General features: G+C 38.7%; 1 protein-coding gene across 1 annotated transcript; it reads left to right on the top strand.

The window, feature by feature from the left end:
* Positions 1 to 2,187: 2,187 nt before the first annotated feature.
* Positions 2,188 to 17,818, top strand: LOC131681683 (VWFA and cache domain-containing protein CG16868). The gene is made up of 4 exons (XM_058962636.1): positions 2,188 to 3,056; positions 3,116 to 5,989; positions 16,015 to 16,297; positions 16,356 to 17,818. Exons 1-4 carry the CDS (start codon positions 2,703 to 2,705, stop codon positions 17,216 to 17,218), a joined length of 4,374 nt encoding a protein of 1,457 aa, XP_058818619.1. The 5' UTR covers positions 2,188 to 2,702; the 3' UTR covers positions 17,219 to 17,818.
* Positions 17,819 to 18,045: the final 227 nt, after the last annotated feature.

Here is an 18,045-nt window from a genome sequence, read left to right as displayed (position 1 = left end):
GACCATACTCATACTGAAATAAGAACTGCCAGTTTCCCGGCTTTTTTGCCCGCCTAACTATGAATATAGTAACTATAGACGACACAACTGGCTTCTTATTTTTGGTTTTCTTGCTTTTCTTGTGCCCTGCTGAATAATAGGGATCTTTAATTTGGAAAAGAATGTGTAAGTTTTTCATATGTATTGATAGCGGGTGTCCTTACTAGTACACTCATATCATTTTATCGTTCGCCTCATTGTTAACCGGGACAGCACCCCACACAGCATGATCTGGTACTTTTACAATCTGCTAGCAACCTGCCATCCCAAATTTCATCTGCAAACTGTGGTAGATCTGATGAGGGAACCTATAGAGTCGTGCAAGTCGCATGGGGTTGGATGTATTATTGTCCTAAAAGAAAACAATCTAAAACATGTTTTTTCAATAGTTTCGGGCTTAAAAATAGAAAAAGGTTCGAGATATTAACTCACGGCACTAATCTGCATCAGAAAATGCTTTAACCCGCACACCCTTTAGGACTTTATACTGTATCCTAGTAAACTAAAAGGCGGCTGGCCGGGTTAAACTACATGCTGGCCGACGGTTGGTTATTGAAAATTTGTTCTAGGCTACCCGTCGTTTATATTACTCACTCTGAGATTATACTATGCAGCCAGATTTGCTAAAAACATGTAGCATGTGATAAAAAAAAGTTGGATTAATGAGTACCAAACAAATTTTGGTGAAATGTTTGTTAATAAAACAAGCATTGCGTATTATAGCAACATATCTAACATCGCTAACCGCATCCCACACTACTTTTACAGTAAACGGCAAGTTACGACGGGTAGCCTAGAACAAAGTTTCAGTAGCCAACCGATCAGCATCTAGTTTAACGCGCCTAGCCGCCTTTTGGTTTACTGGGACCGAGGTGGCAGTCGCATTCGTATATAGGACCTTTCGTATGAGTATTCTTGTTTCTTGGCCTCGACTGTCTGAACAAACTTGGAGCAGGGTTGCCAAAAATACAGAAAAATCTATGTTATGATAGAAGTTTTGTGAACCAGCAATCTTTATGCGTGTATATTCTGGTTGCAGTTAAAAATCGAAACTCTCGATAAACATATGATTACGGCTTAAAAGCCAACTGTCAAAATTTTCTTTGAAAGGAAATTCCGGACAAACCGTCGCTCGCCAATCACAGACATTGGTAGTAAACAAAAGAGAAAAGTTTTCTCTTTCATTAACTGCTATGAACTGTGTTTAGCCAGTAACGGTTTGTCCGGAATTTCCTTTCAAAGAAAATTTTGACAGTTGGCTTTTAAGCCGTAATCATATGTTTGGCGAGAACTAATCTTTAAATAAACAGTTAATTTTTACACAATTCAAACATTTGGGATGGGCATCTCTTCTCTGTGGTATTGAAAGAAATGAGCATACTCTGAAAAAAGTGCAATATAATCCTCGTTGTACCAAAGAAATATAAATAAATTTTAAATATAAAGCGCTTAATATAGTGAAATACAACAGGAATTATTCATTAAATTGAATGTAATTTCAATCGTTTCAAAACTTATGTGAAAACAATTTTGTATTGCTGAGGTTAGGTTGGTTATTTTAGATACGGAAAAAGTTTACCCAGAAATTGGATTTATCAGTGGATAACCTCGACTTTCCCTTTAATCATGTGATTTTTGTGTTCTTTATCGAAATTTCACTCTCTGAATTTCATTTTAGTTTAAACTGAAACCGGAAGAACGAATTCTTACGGCCAATTTCTTCACTGGATGAAAACCGGATTTCGCTGAAAACCAATTTTCGGGTTACTGGTGACCAATTAGCCGAAAGCCGGTTTTCAACGAAAATCGGTTTTCATCCAAGTGAAGAAATTGGCCGTTAGTGATGTATCAAGAAATTTACCATCTAGATATTTTTTCAGAGGTAGGAAAAATATTTTCTTCATCAATATTCCTTTTCATTAGAAGAAATAACATTTGATTATAATTTTGATTGATTTTATGAAATTCAAAATTTACTTTTCAATGTGTTTTGACAGATGAAAATAAAAACATCATCATTGCACTTTCGTGCCATCTTGCGGTCTACATCCAGCTTTAGATCGCGAATGCATGCAAACTGATTTTTAGGTGAAAGTAGATTTCTACTTGGCAACCCTGACCACGAATCAGTCAAAATAAAAGAAAAAACTTCAAGTGAACGAAAACGAGCAACAAATGCCCAGTCGACAGGAAAACATTTTTTCAAATTTAATTGAATTTTCGCCACAATTCAGTGCCAAAAGTGTTGTTAATCTGTTTGTAGTGGTTCCGTGTACCATATTTACTTAAAGTTTGCTACTTACCACAGAATGCATGCGGTGGAAAAGCTTTTTTCCATCCAGCTACCGACAGTCAGTGAAGAAAATTGGATGTTTCAAGCACAAGAACCCCAAGAAGAAGAAAAATTCCAGCAGAAGCAAGTCGACGCGAATGGAAAGTATCAGAGACGGTGGTAGATGTGCGTAGCGGACGAAAGAAAGAAATATCGTAAACAACAAAGGGTTCCGTCAAAGGTCCCGATCGAGGCGAGCAGGAGGATCGATTAGGAAAAAGAAGAAACACGGTATTCAACGCCACCATACGGAAGTCATGATCAGATGAATGAATTGAGCTGTGGCTTTTAACTAGAGTAAAGTAAATTCAATTTGATCATCTCGGTGACTATGATTTCAAATCGACGAGAGCAGTATTATTGCGGACTGCTGACGATAGCAGCGGCATTTTTTATTAGTAGCTGTCGGCAAGCTTTTGCCTCCAATCATATCTTTGTAAATAACATAGTTCCTTTGATAAGTAATGTAAGTGGTAGTGCGATAAGTTTTGATAATAGCAGCAGCAAAGTGCCTTTGTCGTTATCGACGCAAAGTCTGTCCGGTTCAGCTTTTTCGATGGCGCCTCAGATGCAACCGCAGTTTGCGGGTAGTGACAAGGATTACAGTGTACAGGAGCTGGCCAAGCTTCTGGAAGCAAAATTGAAGCGTATGCGAAATCAGGAGCTAGACGTTCCTGCTGTACAGGTAACCTGAAAGAAGCTTTCCGCGAAGATCTGAACGAATATGTCTTTTGTTATTTTCAGGAATTGTATGACACAATGGAATTCACCTCGGTTATTCGCAATGACATCGATGAGCTGGAGAAGATTGCTAAAAAGTTAACCGTGAAGTTTGAGCGATCGGCAGCCGTAATTGATCGATTGCGAGCATACATTCACGACTCTATTAGCCGTCAGAGTGCCAAGTACAATACCCTCATTAGTCCTTGTCCGTATAGTGAACTAATGAACCCATGGGATGACGAACCGCAATTTGATCTACAAAATTTCATCCAGAACACTAAGTTAATGAATTCTTCAACAACTTTGAAGCAGTTTACGGGAGAATCTGGTTTTCTGGATTTTTCCGCCTTTCCCACAAGTCCAGACGATCGTCCACGAATTCGTATAAGTGATCAAACAGTGGATGATAATAATCAGCACTTGCAAAAACGATTTCAAGATCAAATATCTAATCTGAATAGCAATTTTTACAGTTTGAAACAACTGTTTTACTTATCTACGTTTGATCAAGCCAGCGCGTTCAAATGTCACTACTATCCACGGGATGGCCGTCTAAAATCACTGTACTTATCCTCTGTGAGGAACAAGCATTTTATGATCTTGTTGGATACTGGAAATTCGGTCAGCTTCGATCAGCTGGAGGTAGCAAAAGCTATAATAAAGTTCATGATCTATCTGCTAAATGAAAACGATAGAATTGCCATTGTAGCGATAAGTCCAAAGCTAACGACAACTGACAGCTTTCTAGATTGTGCCAGTGGTCCTTTCGTGAATGTCACCATGGACAACAGAGATCGGTTAGTGGATTTCGTGGATTCACTTAACAAAACGGCATCGTCCGCGGTTCACGTGACAGCCTTCCGTTACGCATTTAAATCAATCGCCGAGGCCTACCGAGAGATTAGTACAGAAATTCCAGTAGTGTTTTTGTACCTGGGAAGAGCTCAACTATCGCCCATCACAGCTGCTGCACGTTCAGTAATTCGAACAATAGCCGAAGGCCAGTCCAGACTACCGTTTCCTGTGATTATCAATACCTGCTTGATTCTACTGGATGAAAGAGAGATCACTTACGAAAAGCAGTTCATTACAGACGTTACCACACAAAACTATGCCAAATACAATCTCAGTGGTATCTTTTTCAAACCACGGCCCGGCAAAATGGTCATGATTTCCAAACATAGCTTTGATGCACAGCGTTTTGTGATTGCGCTAATGGATCCTTTTCTGAATGATTTAGCATTTACGGATGATCGAATTCGAGTTCATCTGCCATACCACGAAGGACAAACGCATGACACAGTAGTTACGATGTCGGTGCCCGTTGGAACTCATGGTCTCATGGGAATCGATCTGTTCCTAAGCGACTTGGCGGAAGACGTTTCATACTACAAACGGGATGATGGAAGTTATGCTTTTTTGATCGATTTACGCGGCAATGCCATAATGCATCCTTCATTCCCAAGGCCGCTGGCGGCCAGAGAAAGTTTCTTTATCACAAACATATTGAGACTGGAACGTGCACTATCTGAAAAGGATGTTCGAAAAATTCTTTCAGAAGATAAAGGCAATCTGACGATCAATAGAGTAACTTCCGAAAAAAGTAAGATTTATTTCTGGAAACGAGCTCGTTTCTACATCGCTTGTATTGTGCGGGTATTACATAATGACCGGAATCCGAGCATCCTGTTCAACGGTGCCAACTCACGAAACGGTCAAACACAACAACTTCAGTATTACCATTCTCAAGCAAACATGGACTACAGTTTCATCAGCAGCAACGGTGTCAGCAGCCGGAATTTGCTATCCGATTTAATCTACCATCGAATCGACATCTACCCAGTACATCTTCAAAGACCCATTACCACAAACTCCGTTACAAATTCTGTACAAAGCGAACAAGGATCTACCACCAGTGATTCACCACGGGTCTGCCGACTTATGAAACAATTTGCTCTGGCGGATGATCCCACCCTGTACCTTAGTTCATCCTCATTCCAATCTCCGTATGCCCATATTCGGAACAATCGCGAGGGAGCTAACGAGGATGATACTTTGCGAACAATTCAAAATATCATGGCCTATCTGAAAGATACCACGTCACTTTTTGCCAATCCTGGTTTGCTCCCAGAAGTCCGCAGCGATGTGCTCGCACTGCTCAAAGTAATATCGAATTATCAACGCAAACACAGTGAAAGTAAACTTAGCAAATATATCATTCGTCGCTATGCCGCAACAGCAAATGGTGTTCTTCAGGTATATCCTGGCGGTTTGCTCGATACCGACATCGAACCATCCAAACGACCGTGGTTTGTGAAAGCTATGGAGTATCCTGGCAAGATTGTCGTCACCAAACCATATTTGGATGCCGGTGGGGCTGGTTATATAGTAAGTGTTTCGTACACAATTTTCGAGGGAATAGCTGACGCACTGCATAACACCGAGAACGATAAACCGATTGTAGTTGTTGCCATGGACTTCAGTCAAGGATTTTTCTACAAACTGCTGACGGAGTCGTCCAATATTTGCAGTGCGGAAAATATCAAATGCTTTCTGATGGATGACCGTGGCTATCTGATTGCGCATCCCAAACTGATCGAGCCGGTTATCAACAACAATAGACGAACGCTGGAACACATCACACACAAGGAATCACAAGTCGCCAACGATATACTAAACCACAAGCAGCTGGTAACGAAGAAAATGTGCTACAACTATGTCAACCGAACCATCCAACGATTGTATCAGTTTAACATGTCACTGGCGGACATAATAACCAATTTGATGTACGGCGAGCGAACCAAGTATCAGATAATGCTTATTCCTGGAACCAACGTGTTTATCGGGGTGGTAAATTCTACCAACGATGGCGGGGCGTTCTGTCCGTGCAGTACGGTAAGTACTCCAATGCTACAATTGGATTACAGATGCATATCTATTTAGATTTTGAACAGCTTTAATTTAATAAACGCTATTTGGCCGCACAGGTCATTCAGCAGAGTGCCAATTGGCCAAATGCCATTTGACCGCATGAGTCATTAAACCAAGTACTTTCGAATCCAATGTTAGACAAATGCCCTTTATATCGACGTTCGACAAATGCCCTTTAAATTTCACGGGTAACCGTAATAAAGATTTACATAAATACCAAGTACAGGTATACCTCGATTTAACATACGATTTAACATACCCTCGATTTAACGTATTTCGATTTAACGTAATTTTTACCTCGATTTAACATACATGCAAAAAAAATTTATGTCGATGTTACTAAAACGAAATGTTAAGAATCAATATCAATTTTATTCTATGATCCACTTCCAATGCTTAAAGAAACATAATTTATTTTCGTTTTTTTTCTGAGATACAAAAACATTCTTATTTTGATATCGCACAGTAAAATGAATACACGAATTTGTGGTTCAAGTTATTTCCTGATAATAGTTTTATGGGTTTTTTATGTGTAAGCTAAAAATAGATAACTGGAAAGATATGGTTGATGGAAGGTATAAGGCGGTGACGAGATATTGGCGGACGGTGACTCCCACTAATAGGCATTGGGGCTGTAGCAGTTATTACGAAACTGTTGGAAATTTGTAATGAAGTCGTGACAGTTCCTGCTTGAAAGAACGTAAGCTCGACAACTTCATTATGGATCGCAAAAAAATGCAATAGACGATAAAGATGGAAGATACAAGTCTTCCTTCAATGTACGACTCCTGGCAAGCTCACGATGTTTATTAATCAATACCGGTGCCAGTCATTACTTAATCAAAACAGAGGAAGCACACAAAAGCAATGTTAGTCCGACACTGATTGTGATTATATTCTTCATATACTACTGCGTATTCTGTGTATCTGTATATATTACTCTCAACAACAGCAACGGATAGAGAATGGTCGTTAGTAGAGATTGGGATTCGAATAAACTGTACTGGCATTTGCGTACGATTTGAGATGATGATCGAATAAATGTTCACGTTTAAATAGAAATCTAGGAGATAGATCCAATAAATAATAAGCTAATAAAATGTGTAAAAAAAGAAGATGGATCCTCCTCGTCGTACATAAGGATTAAACTTTTTTTTATATATTTTTGTATTGTAATCAAAATGTCTTATTCATTCTGATGAGTTCGACTTTTAAACTGAGGTATTGTATCATTTTGTGTACAAAATGATTTAATCCAACTTTTTCCTTAAGGAGAACTATAGCGCTACAATGGCTCGATTCGGTAGTTTTTTCTGCAAGTAGAACTCCTGTGCTTACAAAACTTCGTGACTAGTCGTTTGGTCGTGAACTCAAGTAGTGTTCTCTTTTTGAATTCTGCGATTATCTGACGCACAGGTTTGTCTACCAAGATAAAGATGAGACAAAATAGAAACACAAATTTTCTTACTTACTAAAATTAGATATTGTGCTCTTCATGCACATAATGGTTAATCCAACTTTGTTGACTATTCTTAAAAGTTATCCTGAATTCTGAGAAAATTTTGCAACGACCTTTATGAAATGAATATCTGTTAGAATTGGCGAATACTTGGCAAGGTTAAGATAAATATGTTGTTTATGTTCAGAAGAGCAATCTAATTGTTTAATTGAGAATATGTGGTTTCTATGTCACTGTTAGGTGGATATAATCAGTAATATCCTTGTAAATATTTCATGTGATGAATAAAAAAATAATTCTATTCGAAAACAAATATTTCTTTTGTGTTTCGATTTTACATAAAATTCGATTTAACGTACATGATTGAATCGGAAAATGTATGTTAAATCGAGGTATACCTGTAAATGATAACGAATGTATATTTTTATCTTAAATTGAATACTGTTAATTCCCTCCCCTAGGTTGAGGGGTTTGACGGTATTGCAAACATCTTCAAGCATATTGCAAGCATCAAGTGCTAAAGAAGCTCTGACAGACAATTACTTTAAGATGATTATTGCATTACGCTTCAATAGTGGTGCATCTTTGGAGACAGAGAGCATCTGCACCATACACTAACAACTAAGCAACAGATTCACGGCCCGAGCGTGGTCATTCAAAAATACACGCGAATATGCGAATAGCCGCATGATCATAAAATCGAATTTATGCACGCGAAATAACATACACGCTACCGCGCGGCGGACAAACGTTAACATACAAATTCTCGAGCCTTTTACGATTATCCACGCACAACTACGCCCGCGATCTCACAAACATGAAAATATCCCGGTGACTAAGTGAACGGTTTAGCACTTATAAATTTATAAACGCGGTCCCATGAGTGAACCTACAAACGCCCGTGTTCGCGCAATCATAAATCGGTTACGCCCGCAAGTCCTATCCTAGTATCGTAGGTCCAGTTCAGGTGGACCAAACAAAAAATGACGCTTATATCCGCTAAACAACATGGCGATAAAAAATCGAATTTATACACGAGAAGTGACACGCAAAACACGTTACGGACCTTTCATAAATTACGTAACGATTTTAGGGGTGGATGTGGGTGTGTGAATAAGGCAAATTGTGACATATAAGGGAGGGATAGTAGGCTAGAACGTTACGTAACAAGTTTTTACTGAATAAAAAAAAATTTTTTTTGAAGAATTTGTTATGTTATAGGGGAGGGGGATAGAAAAATTTGTGACAATTGGTTACATCAATAAGGCAATTTTTGCGCCACGTGATTTATGAATGGTCCCTTAGCATTCAAATACTTGAGCCCTTCGCGACCATCCACGTAACCTAAACCAGCGTTCTCGTAAACATGATAACATCCTGGTGATAAGGTGAACGTCTCAGCACTTATACATTTTCAAACGCTATCTTCAGCGTGAACCTGCAAACCCCAGCGCTTGCGCGTTCGTGAATCGATCACATGCGGAAATCTCTATCTTCGGTACCAGAAGTCTAGGTCTATGCCTCCAATTTGACCAATTAACAAAAAAGGAAGCTCTCATATCCACTGGACAACACGTTCCATGGTGACATGACCGGGAACTCTAGTGTCCTCACTCCCTGTCCGAATCTGAACCGTACCCCGAAAACTAAATATCTTAATAACGATCCGCGTGACCATCCAAGAGCACGAACAAGGTGCTTAGAATTAAAAAAACGGACAAGTTGAACAAGTAATCATAATCCCAAAGATCACTAAGTTGGTTGTTAATAAACTTGAAGAATGGTTCAAAAGGGCAAACGAGGTCAAAAGGTGCTTGAGCAACAGCTGGCAGAGGGTGATTGATATGACTCCCTTTGAATTGCTGACTGGTGTGAAAATGCGAACAAAGGAAGACCAAATCCTGCGTGAATTGCTGCAGAAGGAAACTCAAGAAAGCTTCGAGTAGGAAAAGAGAGAGCAAAGAAAGACTGCACAGAAAAACATCGAGAAAATGCAAGAAGAGAATCGGAACTATTACAACTTGCGGCGAAAGCCGGCGACGCGGTACCTGGTTGGAGATCTGGTGGCGATACCGAAAACCCAATTCGGTGTGGGCCAGAAGGTTACGCCAAAAGTTCTTGGATCGTACGAGATCATTGAATTGAAGCTCTTCCCAACGATCGCTATGAGGTGCAAAAGCTCGACGACGAAATCGAAGGACCAATAAGAACAACAACTGCTGGTGATTATGTCAAGCCGTGGACACTTCTGGGGCGGAAGTAGTGTCAGGAGAGGCCGTGTGGGACGAACAGGTGGCGCTTAGGTGAAAAAACTTCGAAGGCTCAGTTATTATAATACCATCATACGGGTGACCTCGCGCGCGCGTTGTAATTTGATTTAAAATCAATAAAGTTCCGTTTTACGATATTCTCTCAACTCTAAATCTTTCCATCTTACATATGTTCAGTTGGACCAATCAAAAACTGACTCTCAAATCCACTGGACACACGTTCCATGGCGACGTGACCGGGAACTATAGTAATATGGAAGAATTCTCTTTCTTTAAGCATCTGACCGTACACCGATAATAAGGCACAAACGCTCGAGCTGCTCGCGATGACACACGTGATCGTGAAGTCCCTGTGCCCGCACATATCTGTACCGTGCAATGAATATCGCATTCAGAATCACGGCCCGGTGCAATTGGCCTTAAACAGTGGTTTAGTGGGTGACTTTTCTCGTCTCGTCTGCAATTGTAGTGAGTGATTTTGACGGGGGCCCTTCTGAGACCCTAGCTCTTCATGTTCTATTAAGCATTAGCTTTTTTATATTGACCAGAATGTTGGCTTAAGATGTAGGTTGTAATAAGCCTCGCTAGTGGTTCATCAAGGAGGCCTGGATGGCTTATGGGTCCTTTTTATGTTGCATAATTTGTCCTATTATCAACCTACCCAAACAATTTTTCGCCGTTAGTCTAATCTAATATAGTGTAGTACACGAATCGTAAGTACATTCTTTGTTGTTCCATTCTCGGTAAAAACACACCGGAATGTGTAAACGAAATACAGTACAAATGCACAACATGATTAAAAGAACAATAACATTCAAACGCTCGTGTCTTTCTCGATAATACAAATCCAATCGTAAACGCGATCATTCGCACATTCCTAATAAAGTCCACGATCTCGCAATCAAACAAGCGTCCTGACGATAAAGTTAACGTGGTAAAAACGCGGCCAGAATGACGGCTTGGTTGAACAAAAGTTCACACGAGTCGCGAATATGAATTAACTAATTCAAACTTGTGAAGTTATAAACATGCTTACATACGTTTCAAGCGTATAAAAACGATTTTATATACGCGAAGTTATATACATGCAACACACACACACACGCTCACATAGCCTGTGTTAAGCCAGAGGACCAAGTGCCATTTTGAGATACATGCTGTAAAACGCTGTCGCATCCAACATACCACTAGCAACACCCACATCTATTTATTTTTGGAGACACAAATAGCAAACGAAAGCAAATAAGTGTTCCTTAACTTGCTATGTTAATGGTAAAGTTTTCGAAAAATGTATTTTAATACTAGAAAAAAATTATGGCGCTCAGTTCGGTTTGGCTTAACGCAGGCCGCTTGCTCAAACCAGTTAAGATACGAGCGCTCGAGCCCTGGCCACTATATCGAATATGCAATTGCGATTATCCACGCAAAACTACGCTCACAATCTGGCAAATAAAAAAAACGCCCTTTTGATCAAGTGAAAATTTTAATACCTACAATTTATAAACGCGGTCTCGAGTGAGATTACAAACGCGTATCCCACCGCGATTATAAATAGTTCACACTCGGAATCCCACCCTAGCACCCTTGGTCCATTCTTTCAGTTCTAACATCCGAATCGTGCACTCAAAATGAAACATTAGAATCGCGATCCGCCTGAGAATGCATGCGACAACACAGTTATACAATCGAATTTAAACACGCGAAGTTACATACACACAACATACAAACACCCACGCTGTCCAACACGTTAAAATACAATCGCTCGAATCTGTTATTTTAACTATTATAAACTTAGAAACGCGGTCCCAAGCGCGAACACTCAAACGCCTATGTTTACGTGACCATGAATCGTTTATACCAGAGAATCCCTATCCTTGATCCCAGCAGCCTTCAGTTGGCCCAATCTAATGACACTTATATACACTATACAACACGTTCCATGGTGACATAACCGGGAGCTCTAGTGATCCGGAGGAACTCTCTTATAGCATTTGAGCCGTAAACTGAAAATTAAGTCCGCGCGATCATTCAAGAACATACGCAAATAGATATACTGTTATAAAATCGAACAAGCGCTAGCACTTGCGACATACAAACGCCTATGCGATCGAACACGTAAGCATACAAACGCTCGAGTCCTTCGTGGTGATACACAAAGTAAAACATAGTAAAAAATCGAAAAAAAACGGGGTGCAAGATACAGCAATATCAACAGTAATAACAATAACAACTACAACAACAAAGACAGCAAGTGCAATAAGAACAGGAAATGCAATAAGTACACCAATAACAATAATCACAGCTACAACCAAAATAGGAACAACAAGTCCAATAATGCCACCAACAACTTCAATAGAAACAGGCATAACATAAACAATAACTACCACAACGGAAACAGAAACAACAACATTAACAGCAGTAACAACAACTGCAACAACGACAATCAACAGAATCAACAACTACAACAGAAACAGCAACAACAACTACAACAAAAATAACAACCACAACGAGAACAGAAACAGCAGTTACAGCAACAACAACAGAAACAGCAACTACAATAGAAACAACAATGGTCTTAACAACAATCACCGTAACAATCAACATAATTGTTCATCTTGCTGCTGTGAACGTTCGTGTTTTCGTCAATTTTAACGCACTTCTCAGAGGCAGCCCAGGACAAACATGACGCAACTGGTAACAGTACAATAGTTTTAGATAATATTTTTACACATAACGAATCACAACCAACTTCTTCGAAAGCCACTGAAATTTTGGTTTACTGTCAAAACTTTAATAGACGAGCGCCGTAAAGATGAACGAAATCCATAAGAATATATTAAGCTTCTCATTTTCGATAATTCTAGTTACCGAAACAAGTTGGAATGAGGATGTAGAAAGTGAAGAGGAGTTCTCATCGCACCAAAATTCAAAGAATTTGAACATGTATGGGTAAAAGCACATATCGCTGATGAAATCCACATTTTTATCACAGTGTACTTTCCACCGGATCTAGCTTGCAAATCAACATATGAGTTTTTCTTTCAAGCAGCTGAAGAAATAATCTCTCTTATTTTCCTCCAGAATTTAAAGTTCATATTTATGGTGATTTTAATCAGCGCAACTTAGATTTTATTCCTGATTCTGAAAATGAGAGCATTCCACTTCCTGTCGTTGGTGCAAACGAAACATTAAAATATATGTTTGAGAAAATTGCATCGCTAAGACTCAATCAATTTAACCATATAAATATCAACACTATCGTTATTTAGATCTGCTATTAACAAACATTAAGGTTCAAGTTGCCTTTTTTGAGCATGTGTTAGATTTGAACGCTGGGTAGTATTGGTAGGATAAATTGTGTTCAGCTTTGCCACCAGATTATCCATTTAAGCCTTTTCAAAACCCTAAAAGAAGAATATCAGTCGATTTATTAGATCATCACGATTCAAATCATGCAAAAAAGTGGCTGATGGAAAAACTATCGGTTTCGCTAAATGGTGCTTTTGAAAGAGTGGCTGTGATTTTTTGTCACACTACCACACCGTGCTGGGGTACGCAACACAGCTGCGCAATGAAAAAATCACAGCCACTTTTTCAAAAGCACCATTCAGCTAAGCCTATTTTGCATGAATTGAATCGTGATGATCTAATAAATCGACTGATATTCTTCTTTTAGAGTTTTGAAAAGGTTTAAATGGATAATCTGGTGGCAAAGCTGAACACAATTTTTCTTACGCACACTACCAAGCCTTGAGGTAACTTGAGCCTTAATGAAGATTGCTGTGTTGATGAATCTCATTCTCCTTCATGGAAAAATGAAACCTTTCACACAGCAATAGAATTCTCTATTTTTGTGCACAAGAATCATAATTCCATTGACTGTGACTTCGAGGACGTCTTCGATTATAGATAGGCATTATGAAATATGCAATTATTAAAATATTAAATATAAATTAAGCGGTGCATATTTGCAGTGCCTTTTAAAGAATCAAGAGAACATAGAATGTGCAGAAGAGATCTTTTATAAAATTTAATGGCAAATAATACAGAAAGAAGTTCCACTCACGAAAATACCGACGAAATCATGCATCCAAAAATCCAGTTTGGTTCAACAAGGAAATTATTAATTTAAAAAATCGGAAGCAAAAAGCTCACAAAATTTACAGGAAACACAATTATCAGGATAATTTGGAAAAATACCTCAACATTCGTGACCAACTAACTTTAGCTATTTCTTTGGCACTAACTGTATATAATGCAAAAACTGAAAATGCGATCAAGTCATGCCCAAAAAACTTTTAATTACATCAAAACTAAGTTGAATTCATGTAACTTCCCATCAAAAATGTATTTGGATGGGAAAGAGGGTGGAACTTCAAAAGATATTTGTAATCTCTTCGCAACATTTTTTCAAGAAACTTTTTCTAACTATTCAGAAAATGATCGTGACTTTGAATATTTTTCTTTTTTTTATATATTATTTTCTATTTTATTATATTGTTTTGTATGCATTACATTTCTGATTTGGTATATTGGGTGTTCAGCCACAAGTGGTGACTTTTCATCCCTATTGTTTACATGATTCAGTTAATTATTATTAAGTTATAATATGCTTTCGCAGTTAAGTTTTTTTCAGTAGGATGTTTTAAACCTGTTTGTCTTTTGAATAAGGAGCTAAACAAATCTTATAAACTAACTTATAAACTATTGAAGATTACAACGATTTTTGTCGGAAGTTGCTTATAATACTGTTCGTCATAATTTCTAATGTTTCTATGTTTGCGAGTCTGTGCAACTCATTTGTGCTAAATCAGGGAGGACGCTTCAAAATCATTTTCAGAATTTTATTCTGAATCCTTTGAAGCGTTTTCTTCCTAGTAGCACAACGACTTGCCCAGATTGGCACTGCATATAGCATTGCCGGTCTAAATATTTGTTTGTAAATTAATAGTTTGTTCTTTATGCAGAGCCTAGAATTCCTGTTTATAAGAGGGTATAAACTTTTTATATATTTGTTGCATTTTGTTTGGATTCCTTCAATATGATCCTTAAAAGTGAGTTTTTTATCGTAAATCAAACTCAAGTATTTAACTTTATCTAACCACGTTAAATTCAAACCATTAAATTTAATAATATGGTTATGATTTGGTTTAAGAGAAGAAGCTCTTGGCTTATGCGGAAACACAATCAATTGTGTTTTTGCCGCAATAAGTGGAAATTTTCCATTTTTTCAGGTAATCATTGAAAATATTCAAGCTTCGTTGCAGTCGACTGCAGATAATACGAAGACTCCTCCCAGTGGCTGAGATGCTAGTATCATCACAGAAAAGTGACTTTTTACAGCCTGTAGGTAGATTTGGAAGATCAGAGGTAAAAATATTGTATAGTATTGGTTGGACACTTGATCCTTGAGGGACGCCTGCTTTAACAGGTAGCTTATTAGATTTACAATTCTGATAAGAAACCTGTAGGGTACGGTTTTGACCAAGTATCTCATGGTGATTTCGGGAAGGATTTTAAGAATGTTGAAAATTTCATCATAACCTGGAGCTTTCATATTTTTTTAACTTTTTCATGATGGATTTGATCTCATCATAGTTTGTTTCAACAATATCGTCTAGAGACAATACTTGACTTGAAACGTTTTCATATTTTTGTAAGACTTCAGTTTCAATAGGACTCACAACGTTGAGATTAAAATTATGGACGCTTTCAAACTGCTGAGCAAGTTTTTGAGCTTTTTCTTCGTTGGTAAGAAGTATGTGGTCACCTTCCGTCAAAGCTGGAATTGGTTTCTGAGGTTTTTTAACAACCTTAGAAAGTTTCCAGAAAGGCTTAGAATTTGGCTTGATTTGTTCAACCTCTTTCGCGAAATTTTCATTTCTTAAGAGTGTGAATCTATGCTTAATTTCTTTTTGAAGATCCAGATAGATACATTTCATAGCAGGATCACGAGAACGTTGATATTGACGTCTTCGAACATTCTTCAAGCGAATCAGAAGTTGAAGATCGTCGTCAATAATAGGAGTATTAATTTTTTTCTGTGTTGTTGGTACTGATAAATTTCTAGCATCAACTATAGATATACTTAAATTTTGTAATGCCGTGTCAAAGTCAGCTTTATTTTGTAAATCAAGGTCATGATTAAAATTATTCTCAATATAAGTTTTGTACCTTTCCCAATTCGACTACCTAAGACTAGCTGTTTCAAATTTAGATTGTGTGTCTGAGAAACAATTACAACTATCATTATTTTCTAGGTCGGAAATTCTTGTCTCAACTGCAATAGAATGGAACAAACTGAATGCGAATGTCCTTGCGAGTGTCCCCTGGACTATTATGATGAACCGAGAGACCCATCTTGCCACAGAGACCTACCAAGTGCAGATAATCGCAAACCCCCTCCGGAGTCCATCCCGCTGTGCTCGCCATTACCGGAGGAACTTATATCGATGAATGCACTGAACTACGAAAGTGATTTAGAGCTTAAAAGTTGTAGCAGTATCAACTGTGAGGATTACACAACTCAGAATGAATGTTTAGGTAAGATTTTCATGTACAAGTTCCACTTAACTATTCATTGACCGATGTTTTACTACAGGACTCGTTGGTTGCGAATGGTGCCAAGTGGACATCGATGGCGAAAATACACTTACAACACCGTTCTGCACGTCACAACTGACTTGCTTCAACGGTGTCTTCGGCTCGGCTACGCCATACGGGGATGTCATGAGCAACAACATAATGGAATCGGTTTTGCCACCGGCCTACAACGCAATCGGACCAGTAGCTGGTGCGATTCTGGCCCTCTGCCTTGTCGTCGGTTTCGCTATGTACTGCTACCGCCAGAATAGCGATCAAAGCGGTGCATCAGACCAACTTTATGATGATCTGGTGGCCGATCCCTGCAACGGCTTGCCATTATCTCGGTTTGATATCGAAGATCACAGTCCACCGGATGACTGTGACATAAGTCGAACGAGCGCCAAGCAAAATCTACTGCTTAATGGGCAAAATAATGCCAACTACGTGATCTTTCCGAATGTTACCTCTCCGTATCAAATGTCTTCCAATTACCGACGACCAAATGCTGGTTCTTCTGATCATGGGTATTCGACCATGACGCATCACGAAGAATCCGAGCACCTGTGTTTGTCGAACGCTGAGCCCGTGGCTCCAAATTCGGCCGGTAAGCGGCTCTCGATGTCCGACTCGGCCTCGATCAACACGTCTGTTTCAAGTCCGTACAGCAACCACCAGAACTTCGTGCCGTTGGCATCCAAAGCTCAACCACACCAACAAGTGCTAGCGGATGGAACAGAACAGCAGCAACCGCAAAGATTCATTGACCCTACGCAAACGATTCTGCCCTCGCCAACGTCCATCTCTCGGTCCGGCATCTACGGAGCCGGACACCACATTCTCGTCCCAGTGACCGTCCATCGAAACATGGACGTTTCCTAACGAACAGTGCTAGGTTACTTGTAAATTAGGTGTTTACTGTAGAAACAAATGTGACCAGTTGTAGTTGTGCTCTGTGTGACACGTTTTAACAAAAAGATCGCGATAAGTTTGTATTATCCAATATTTCCTAGAGATAGGTTTGTGGAGAGCTTGTCAAGGTCCGTTGTTTCCATAATTATTGTACCTTAAACATAATGAACCCGCTTGGCAGGGATTCGCCCAGAGAGATTTCTGACAACGAACTCTTGCTCGTTGTTTTTTATAGTGAAAGTATGACTGAAAAGTTAGATAGCTATTCATTTCTAAAAATTGGTGGGATATTTGTTTTTGCTAGTAGGAAACGTAATACATGCAATACTACCAATCAGCTCACCTCCTCCTAACCTACTTCCTATCACTGTTGACTGATTGTTGAAATCATTTATAGGCATTTAAATACTTAGGACAAACATATTTGTAACTGTAACTATCGGCTATTGCCATTCCTGAAGTATAACAGATAGGAACATAACCCTTCGAAACAGGATTTCATGCGAATTCCAGGACAAATAGAATTGGGTTAACCAAAACAAATAAAGTGTAACAAGGATGTTGTCTGGATCCTTTGGCGATACTTTATACTTTGATTTGATACTTAAATTTTGGATTTTCATGTTACTTTTAAGAAGAACTTTAAATTGACGGCGCAATGTTTTATAGTTAATACGTAATTAACTCTAACTTTTCTTTTTTTTTTGTTTCTATTAATGAGGTTTTTACCTTAGGGTTATTCGCCTCTTTTTTCAAATTAGAGAAATTATTAGAAAAAATAACTCTATGTGCTGTGC

The sequence above is a fragment of the Topomyia yanbarensis genome, chromosome 2 (genome assembly GCF_030247195.1).
Source record: "Topomyia yanbarensis strain Yona2022 chromosome 2, ASM3024719v1, whole genome shotgun sequence".
In the NCBI taxonomy this organism is placed as follows: domain Eukaryota; kingdom Metazoa; phylum Arthropoda; class Insecta; order Diptera; family Culicidae; genus Topomyia; species Topomyia yanbarensis.
This window is presented reverse-complemented; position numbering and strand designations above follow the sequence as displayed.

What these genes read in the sequence shown, in the direction of transcription:
- LOC131681683 (XM_058962636.1), top strand. Translation starts at nt 2,703, where the DNA reads ATGATTTCAAATCGACGAGAGCAGTATTATTGCGGACTGCTGACGATA. An exon ending in CGTTCTGTCCGTGCAGTACG is followed by an intron (nt 5,990 to 16,014) that starts GTAAGTACTCCA and finishes ATTATTTTCTAG; the next exon opens with GTCGGAAATTCTTGTCTCAA. An exon ending in AACTCAGAATGAATGTTTAG is followed by an intron (nt 16,298 to 16,355) that starts GTAAGATTTTCA and finishes GTTTTACTACAG; the next exon opens with GACTCGTTGGTTGCGAATGG.